Here is a 10,252-nt window from a genome sequence, read left to right as displayed (position 1 = left end):
ACTCATTTTCTGTCAATTGCACAAATATGCCAGTTCTGAATTTTTTTTTAAACAATCAAAATGAACTATTAAGCTAAAGCTTAGCATACTGAATATCTAGACCTCTAAGAGTGGTGAAGTGGTAACATATCCAAGGTTCAGCAGAACTGCAAGCTTTCCAGTTTACAGGATTTATTAGAATGTGCTTTACCCTACATAGGTGTCGGAGCTACACAGCATATTTTTCTTTTGCTGCCCCTCGCAAGTATAGCATGCCTTGACAAAAATTTACATCAAAGTTCTCTAAAACAGACAAAAACAGTAATGCTGGCCATTTATTTAAGCACTTTGTTTCCTTCTCGCTTGATACATATCTTGCGTTGAAAACTGGCTGCAACCCAAGATGTGTGGCATCCTCAAACATTTGACCAGATGTTGGTGTCGTACTCATCACGGAGTAATGCGGAACACTGAAAGGAGCTTTACAGGCAAACTTGAATTACTGTGAAACCCTGTACATACAGAAACAAATGAATGCCCTGAAAGAAACAACAACCAGAAAGCGAGGCAGCAAAGAGATGTGGGCACAACTTCTTGCTGACCCACCTAGAGAACCAGGCTTCTACAAGCACACAACACTGCATTGGTGCTGCTGCAAAGACTGCATAGACGATGCAAGAAAGTGCACTAAAAAACGCAACACCTGTGCTTTTCCAAAAGATCAAAGAAACAAAGGCCGGGAGAAAAAGGAACAAAGCTGCAAATGCCTTTTGCAAGCTGGCTGCCAATAAAGAGCACAACAAAAGCTGTCGCAGAGCCCGCCGAAACTACTCTTGCCATTTTCCCGCAGACAGGTTGGACTAGAAAGTGAGGTGCTATAGGTGCCTCCACCTGTTCAGAGAAAACGTAGAGATGTTCAGCTTGAACCTCACCCTCGGAAACTTGAACATTACGTCTGATGCCTCTAAACTTTGATGACCTCACAGTAGAGCCAGAAACAGTGATATAGTAGATGAGGGCTCGAGTACAGGGGCAATGAAGTTGGGCGCATGACAAGCCAAGCGGATGGTATTGAATTTTTCATCTCGCTTGCTCTTGATGCAAGCGCGGTCTTGTCACAACAGCATGAGAAGTGGGGTTTCCATAGATGGGGAGAGCTGGTCTTATTCCCTCACCAGCAGCACCGTGTTTTGGTGCCCCTGTGGACAAATTCTACAGTATGAGAGTTTCCTTCAGGCAAGCCACAGGTAAAGCAGTAGGGCTGGAGACTGCCAGCAAGCGCCTACAGCAGCGTCTTGCCATTGCTAACACTGCAGAATTGTTTTTGTCAACACTTCGATGGTGCCTTAGAAAAGACCTACAAGGGTCCTGCCAAACTGGAAGCAAGGAAGTGTGGCCAATAAGGCAATACACGAAATCAAAGTAATAGCATTTCGCAGTAATTATGAGGTGAACAAAAATAGATGGCACCACACAAAACTTTTTGCCATCGTCTCGTCGCACAACAGATGGTTGGTTCACTGTACTGACAGATGGACAACTGCCAACGTCAGTGTCACAACAACGTCGTAAGGAAGGTTGGCAAAGCTCAATACTGTTGAGGATACTAAAATCGTAAGACGCTAATTACCGCATTTCAACGGCAGTGCGACCTCTGTAGATGGTCACGGCAACATGCTCCCGTCAAACAGGTATGCTTGGCGGCAACCCCCAGCGCCACTGCAGGGTCCCCCACTGACGCCCCCCCAACAAGAGCCAGCTCGGCTACTCACACATACGCACACATCCTTGGAAGGGCAGCCCAGGACTGGGCAAAGAAAGCGAGGTGGAGGCAGCATTGTGCACTTGCAGAAGAGAGCCTGTCCAGCAAGTCCCGAGTATACAAGCGGGCTGGGGGAGTTGGGAACGAGGAGGGCATGGCAGAGGGAGCAGGAGGGTGGCTGCACCTAGTTGGATGCTGTCTCAAGGCGCAGCTCTTCGAAGGACGACGTGGTGCTACTGCGCGAGCCACGCTCGTGGTCGCTCTCCTCGGTGTTCCCGTTGGTGCCACCGTTGGATGACACCGTTTGGCTGACTGGCGGTGATGGCTCTGCCTCTTCTTCTTCTTCGTCCTCGTCTTCACCGTCGTCGGCACGCTCTTCGTCGGAGGCAGTCGTGGTGCCAGGGTCAGAGGTGGCGCCCTCTTCGGGGTCTTCAGTGGCCTCCTCAACGTAGAACTCGTCTTGTTTTGCCAGCGGGCAGACAAAGAGCACGCGCTCGCCTTCGTAGATCTCTATCAGGGGCCGTGCACACAGCAGCTTCTCCTGCATGGCACAAATTCAGAATCAATCAGTGAGTTTTATCTCTGTTTCCATCTTGCTTACCCATACATTACATGAGAAAAGGGGTGGAAGCACCCTCATGGAAGAAGTTGAAGCACCCACCATTTTATTATTTAATTCAGGAGTGAATTTTGAAGGTGCAGCCCATACACGAATTAAAAAAAATATATAACCATTTTTTTTTTCCAGCACAAAACGGGGGGTTGAAGCCAATACACGAGATTTTACAGCATCTGCAGAGATTGTAACGAGGAAGTGCCATTCTGTGGTGCATGCCTGAAAACCTACAGATATAGTCAGTACCTAGGTCTGAGCCAAAGTAGAAGTCGCTAGTGGCACTTGTACAGAGATAGCATCTGATTTTGAACAGATTACAGACATCTCAAGATGACTGATAATTTGCACCATGTATCTTCGATGAACTGGCTATTTCATGGGCTACGGCATGTACACAGATCTGCATAGAGGCTGCAAAGTGGTATGTGTAAAGCCTTTTAACTTTCTGTGGGCGAAAATTCCAAATTCTGCAGATGCAGAATAAAGAATCTGAAATTTCACAAATGCAGGATTAAGAGTTCACAAAATTTCGCCGGGAAGCTCAAGGTGCATGAAATAATCATGCAAGTTTATTTTCTGAGCTCGCACCTTGCATTTTGCAGAGGCCTATCTTCTAAAATTAAAGGTGGCTGTTATAGCTCAGCATCAAGTAATGTTTATCTTCACTCAAAGGATGGCGCTTGTTTGATACATAAGATCTCCATATCGACTATAATGGAAGAGTGTTTTGTGGTCACTTCTTTCACTCCAGCCCAAACAGACAGGACATCGAAATCTTCACACTGTTTCTCTTGCTTAGAGAAAATCTTTACAAGGTTTCTGTCAGAGGATTTCAGTTCTCAAACAGTTTTCAGGTAAACTTGCCACTCAACAGCTAGTACTACCGATCCTTGACTAAGTACAGGCACGCTTGCAAACTCTAACCTTTTTTCTGGTACAAACCTGACCTGCAGTTGATCCTCCCACGGCTATGGCTGGACTGAACAGGTTGGGATTTTGTTACAATTGTAATAAGATTCTTAAAACATTTTTCTGAAGTCTCAAACTTTCCTTAGCATTGTATTCATGCAAATAAGGTAAATTAGTCATTTTCCCATTGTTCTGTCATTGTTACTGACGTCCATAACAGCAATTGTATTGAAAAATGAGAACTTGGCTGCCAGCACAAAATTCTGCGAAAAATGTTTAAATCTGCGATTTTTCGCAGAATTGTGGGAATCTAGGGGCCCTAGGTATGTATGACCTTTGGGTCATATTGCAAGGCAACATTGTGCCAGTAGAAGTAAGCAACCAAGCATAGTTTTCATTACTGATGTAAACCACACAGGAATGAGCTGGTCCATAACTCAAGGAGTAGTAGTGTTACTTAAACGGTCCCTAAAAAGGATGTTTGAGTTCAGTTATAAAATGCCTGTATTATGTAGAGTACAGGCCACTGAGCACTCATGCATTCATTCAAAAGCGCAATTATGTTTGACCATGTTAACTACCAACTAGCCCAATTTGAAACCCTCTTAACTATCATACTGGTTCACTTAGCCAACTTTTTCAGTAACGTAGCTACCATGGCTGCGGCTTATCAGCTGCATCACTCCAGCGGGTCGGGATGCTCTGCCCACCGGAGAATTTCCCATGCATCGGCAGCCGGCGGTGGGGCCGAGCGCGCATAAAAAGTGACACGAGGAGAGGCAAAGGAGCAAAGACGCAGTCATTAAAATTCTTACTACAGATAACTCAGCTTCTACAAACCATATTAAAAAATTCTTGCTAGGGTACATTCCCGAAGCGGTGTCTTAACATCCCAGATATATTGCAACCTCACTGAGAGCCCCTTAACAGCAATGAGCTAGCAGTGCAAGTGAATCACAGCAGCATATGAGAAGGGGTGGACAAGCAGGGCAGCCATGAAAGACAGCACATGTCGTGTTCCATTGCGGAGCCTGAAGAGGAAGCATGAATAATGAAACATTTTTCCAGGTATCGCAAAGCAAGGGCTGCAATTTGCTTAAAAGGTCCTTGAACACACTTTGGTTCCAAATTTTTTTTATGCCCCAGTGGCATATGAGGCTTCATCCATGGAATTCACTCCCACTCAAGTTTCCTGCAGAGACTAACAACAAAGCTAAAGCAGCTGCAATCAAGAAACCTTGCCATGCTTTTCTCTTAGCCATGCTCTCTCCAGAGGAAATTCTCTCTAAAGCACGGTAACTAGCCTCTGAAAGCAGTTTCTCCTTCCTGTTAACTACTGAGAGAGATGCCAAGCTATATCAGGACTCCAGGAGATATGCCCTACCTGTGCTGCGGCAGGCATGCACCAACATCAGTCATCACAACAGTGCACTGTGCTCAGCTGAAACACCACCACAAAAGGGTAGTGAAGCCACATTTATGCAGAAACAGTGGATTTAGAATGCAGCTCTTGTATTCTCTGCAGGAACCCTCCAAGGGAAAATGAGGCAAAGCTACGACACAAAAACGATCAAGCATGCCATACTCTTATCGAAAAAGTGCTCATAATGAAACGCAAGCTTCGAGCATGAGGCATCAGTTTCCACAAGTCTGCTATTCTGAAGCTCATGAGTCAACCACACAAGTCTGGAGGCTATCAACTCTGTTCCATTCCACCACAAACAAGTTAAGATGCAGAGCATATGAAGTAAGGCAAAGATAATGTGCCTAGGTTCTCACCTCCAAAAACAAATGGTGCAGCGAGAGAGCACAACTGCTGCACACAAGCAACTACACCATGCAAGGGGAGGATGTCATCCATCATTAAGAGTGACTGACTAATGATGTATTCCAATCGGTGACAGGGAGCAGAGCCCTGAACCCACGAAGAAGCATTCACGGAGTGCAAAATCCACCTCAGCCAGTAACAGAGCACTTTGATCCAAATTACCCATTGAGACATACTTTAAATTGCGGAGGAAGAAAACTTGTCCAGATCGCCGAATGGAATATACCATAAGGAAATTTTCCAGGCCACTTCCCTAAGGAAGATGCATCTATGCTGTTAATAAAGTTGACAAGGAGATTGGCTAGGTCGAGAGGGAATGTGAACTGGCTTTGACTTGCATCTCATGTGTCTTTCATGGTGTGCACAGCGTGACTACCTGATCTGTGTACTGTGCTTGTTTTTTCAAAATGTCCAGACCTGGCAAGGAGCCCCTCAACAGGCTGTTGTAGGCTTAGCCCTCACATCTTGCTTTCACCATATAGCAAGGGACATCAAAAGCACTATGAAAATCACTCCATGCTGTTCACTGCGGCCCGGCAAGGAGCATGCTGCACAATAAAATGCAGACCTCGGTCTCGCACCCTGCAGCTACCAGTGTGTGATGGTCGCCTGATGGTGACCGGTGATGGCTCCGGATTGGTTTAGACCACCTGGGGTTCTTTAACGTGTGGCGACATCACGCAGCACATGGGTGTTACTGTATTTTGCCTCCACCAAAACACAGTCACTGCAACCTGGACTGAACCCACGACCTTGGGATCAGCAGCTGAACGACAAAGCCACAGCAACGGGTCAGACTCCACCTAAGAAGCCGTCTTCTGTGATGCTGACTTCGCAGCCTTGGTGACCATACCTGGGTGCTATTGCTTATAACTTTAGTTTCAAGGAGCCAGAAAGTTTACAACAGTGTTTTTCTCGAACTTAACAGATACGTGCAGAACCATGAGGAGTTCTGCGATGCTGTTAGCTTTACACTGCTTAGTGGATAGATCATGACGGAAGGCAACAGTCATGGAAACCAAGGAGCAAAGGGGATGTTTTTATCCTTTTTTTAATTTGTGGTGTTAAGAGGAGATTAAAAGTGTAATTATTTTATCGCTGAAAGATAATTGATAAGAAAGCAGAAAAAACATCCACATGCTGCCGGTGGGATCCGAACCCACGATCTCTGAATCATGGGTAAGTTAATTGATTAAATTAACTAGTTTTACTAATTATTAGTCAATTTAAATACTGTTCCCACTGTGAGTTCAATTCTACAGGATCTGGAGAAATTACTTGTAATTCACCAATTTTGAGAACTACTCGGAGTAGTTATCAAAATTAATTGCCTTATTTTATTTAGTAATTCGGTCATTTGAACTTTCCACTCAATCATTATCAATCATTACAAATCGTAACTACACTCTTACTAGATGATCGACAGTTCATGAGGACACGCTCTGTCCACAGCCCGTGGTGACACATCCTGTCCACGCCACTCGTGAGGCAACAAATGCTTTTGCATTAAGAAAGCAAAAGCAGAGCAGGGAAGATTTCATGAACCAAGTCCACTTTACCTTGATGTACTCTCTGAGCTTGGGGTAGACCCGGGCCACGACAAGCATGACTGACACTGCGCCCCCGTGGAACGGGAACACGGTGGTGACGGCATGGTCAACAGCCGGGAAACTGGCCGTCTTGAAGCCCTTAGCCTCGAGCTGCTCTTTCACCTCTTTGGCAGCTGGCCGCTCCGTGTCGTTGAGCACAACGCCCACCAGGTAGCGCAGGCGCGGTACTTCCACCTGAAGGTGGCGAGCGAGGACAGAAAAGCACGTGCTGTACACCCCTGTCACGTGGGAGTGGTAATGTGCCATTTCAGTAAAACATGTCAAATGGAAGGTTAAGGGCAAAAACATGCGATCCAGCAGGAACAGTTATGTCTCCTAATGGTCCACACAAGTGACCATCTACAAACGCAGCAGCTGCAACCGTTGTGAGGCTTCACCCATGTCTGTGACCTCCACATGCTGTTCAATCACAACAAGGAAACAGTCCATTCTAAGTTAATGCTTTTCTTATTACCTAAAAAAAAGCAGTACAAAAGACATAATTACAAGCGCAAGAATTTTGATGCCTATGACTTATTTCATACTGACTGTAGGGTCACTCAGAGAATATCGAAAAAAAATTTCCTCAGCCTAACTGGTTGCTTGTGCGGACTCAAATTTCGCACAAAGGTGGCGTTTGGCGGTGAGTTTTGTTGTAAGGTTCGTTGTGGCGGCATATTCGTTTGATTCAGTTAGAATTAATCACAAATCACACCGCCTGCGCCCACCGGAGACACGAGTGCGCTACAGCTAAGGCTGCGGCAAAATGCAAGGGTAAGAAAGCAGTTGTGCGGTTGGTTTAAGAGTGCTTTCTCTACTAATGTACCAATCTAGGAACTACTCATGGAAACAAGCTTTATCAGCAGCCCCTTTTCGGAGCAATAAATTTTGCTGAGAGAGTCTGTACGATAGCTTGTCCATTTTCTCTCCAAATTCTAGCTGGAGCTACGTTTAACTAACACGGGCTTACAAGATACCCTAAGAACCGACCTTACTGCCAAATTAAACCTGTCCAAGAAGAACGCAAATGTGATGAGCATGATTTGTGATTATGGTTCACGATAACTATCTCGAAGGAATTTTTAGTATAACCTTTCCTGCCACAAATGTTGGACCACACATACTGTACGCTTTGTGGCTTCTCAAATAAAAAGTTTCAAACTCAAGGTTTCGTTTAATGTACCGCAATTATTTGTCACACAGAACATAACAAGATGCTTGTCAAAACAAATTCTGCGCTTTTCAAAACGAAACTCCAAGCTTAATAGCAGTAAAAACACTGCTATTTAACATTCCACACAATGGCCCGGCAAATGATGAAACAATTTCATCATGCTCAATACTGACGCGGCAATTTTAATCACGGGAACGAAGCACGTGTGTATCCAACTAAGAACAAAGTACAGCAATAAAAAAAAAGTTAATCTCAACGCTGGAAAGCCGACGTCAGTGTGAACTACATGCTCATCGCAAACAGCAAACACAAAATGAAACCACCAAAACGCAGCGAATAGTTCACACAGTTCGAGCACTCCCAACTTCGATGGGCAAGAAACAACAGCTAAGCGACTGATAAATACCGCCATATCAAGCTAGTTCCTTTTAATCGCGAATGGGCTCAGTTTCGTCAGTGGCGTAAGCCTTGTGCCTCTAGCAAAAACACGCACGTTCGTTCAGAAGCCGCGTCGTCGCTGCAAGTGACTACGCGCTAACATTAGCCACATGCTTTGTCCAGAACACATGGCGCAGCTGCAATGGACACGAGTGATGTGCAACGTAGCGCTTACATTGTCCACCAAACCAGCGGCATAATCCACGCTAAACGTTAATTGTACGCCCGCACAGTACGACCAGCGCTCAGGTAGTCAATAAAGGAAGTACCGCAGCAAATGTGAGGAAAGGAAAGCGACAGGTAAAATACGCGCCACTACGTGGGAGGTGACATGCGCATTCGGCACGGTATCCAAAACGCTTAAGTTTCCGCCATAAACTATGCGTGACTCGCACCTTGACAGAGATAACCGAAGGCAGCAAGTTCTTACACGCCTCAAATATGCGCTAAGATAGCAAAATCTCCTTATCTCAAGGCCTGGGAAACGCTATAAACTACAGGGCGCCACATCGGCAGGCAGCGAAGCGTAGGCAGCACCGCAAACTACCAAGTGCGCGTTGAACGCGGAGGACAAAGCACGAGCCATTTTAAATTTAAAACCGCGTGCCCCGTTTCGAAACGATTCCACCACGCTCGCACGGCAACGGGCGTCAGCAGAGCGGACGTGACAGTCGTGACTCATTGGGAGCAGACAACACAAAAAAAAGGATGCGCGTTGCACACGCAAAATTGCAAGCTTTCGTTTTCTTCGATTTGGCTTCTGCGAGGCGCTTGTGGCTATCCCCTACTCTGCGAATCCCTGCTGCAGATGAAAACTATGAAGAACTCTTAAATGTAGTGAACTTACCTCGTCCGGGTCGTCGTAGTAAACGCCGATACATTTTAGGGTCGGTGCGATGCTGTGTACTTCGGTGAAGAGAGCACCCGCATACTTGTACGCGCCGCGCGCGAACTTGTACGCTACCTGTAACTCCTGGAAGGGCGGCTTCTCAGCCTTAATGTCTATTGGAGCGAACAGGCCACAGTAGCTGAGGAAGCCCAGCAGCGTCAACAAAAGAAGAATAAGTACAGCAATGATGCCCAACAGCAAGGCAACATCAGTCTCCATCTTGAGCTGAGCAGACGGTGCTAGATGTTACCGGAAGTGCAGCGCAGTTTGCTTCCGTCAGACGCCTTTTCTCGTCGATTTTGCGTTGCTTGAGCGACTTCGAAGGTCAGCCTAGAGAAACTGAAGGCTACGCCCCCATCCGCATCATCGCGGTGAGCTTTCTGTTCTTGCGGAAAGCTCTTCTTGGGGTCTTCAACTGTTGCTTTCCTCTGCAGCGCGTAAACGGGACGAAAAGCCTCTCGGTCTGTTAGGAAGGTTTCTGCTATACAGATGACAAGACCAAAATACGAAAGCAAAGGTGGCGCTCGTATACGGTCTGCTTCAAGAAAACGTGATGGGCGGCTAAACGAAATCGCGGAACGAGCCGCTTTTTTTTCATTGAAGAAAAAAATACATAACAAGTACACGTCATTTTCTTAAACGTCTTTGGCATATACAGTAAAACTCTGCACGCAGAGCATTATTTATTATAATTAAAAAGCAGGCGCTCAACGTGATACGCCTACTTTATGGTGAATGCATATGCTGCTGTAGGGTGGATGGCACGACAGCACTACCGTAACAGCACATATATATGTACAGGTAAAAGCAATACGAAAGGGAACATGCGAGCCCGTGGCGATGAGGGCCGATCGCGCACGAATATTAAAAACACTGCCTCCAATTTCCAAATTGCAATGCGCGCGAAACGAGAGCACGACATTGCGTGCCACCATTGTATAGAACAGTCACAGCAGTTTGCTTCATAGGTACTTCGTATGCGGCATGCCTTATGACACCAAAACCAAAGGATCTAGTTTGTTAACCAAAACAGACCAGAACGTTGCTCGACACTGAGGGCAGATTGAA

The 10,252-nt window shown here is 46.0% G+C and overlaps 1 protein-coding gene across 1 annotated transcript; it reads right to left on the bottom strand.

Annotated features, from left to right (window-relative positions):
• Nucleotides 1–300: 300 nt before the first annotated feature.
• LOC149358439 (testis-expressed protein 264-like) lies at nt 301–9,661 on the bottom strand. Its single transcript, XM_089570500.1, has 3 exons — nt 9,143–9,661; nt 6,654–6,878; nt 301–2,282 (listed from the first exon to the last, which is right to left on the bottom strand). Exons 1-3 carry the CDS (start codon nt 9,401–9,403, stop codon nt 1,926–1,928), a joined length of 843 nt encoding a protein of 280 aa, XP_089426626.1. The 5' UTR covers nt 9,404–9,661; the 3' UTR covers nt 301–1,925.
• Between the last annotated feature and the right edge of the window lie 591 nt (nt 9,662–10,252).

The sequence above is a fragment of the Amblyomma mixtum genome, chromosome 2 (assembly GCF_055824585.1).
Source record: "Amblyomma mixtum isolate Tamu chromosome 2, ASM5582458v1, whole genome shotgun sequence".
In the NCBI taxonomy this organism is placed as follows: Eukaryota; Metazoa; Arthropoda; class Arachnida; order Ixodida; family Ixodidae; genus Amblyomma; species Amblyomma mixtum.
This window is presented reverse-complemented; position numbering and strand designations above follow the sequence as displayed.

Excerpts from the sequence above, each read along its gene's own strand:
- LOC149358439 (XM_089570500.1), bottom strand. The coding sequence starts at position 9,403 with ATGGAGACTGATGTTGCCTTGCTGTTGGGCATCATTGCTGTACTTATT. Across the intron at positions 6,879-9,142 it reads ACTACGACGACCCGGACGAG|GTGGAAGTACCGCGCCTGCG; the intron begins GTAAGTTCACTA and ends CGCCACCTTCAG. Across the intron at positions 2,283-6,653 it reads AGCTCAGAGAGTACATCAAG|GAGAAGCTGCTGTGTGCACG; the intron begins GTAAAGTGGACT and ends TGTGCCATGCAG.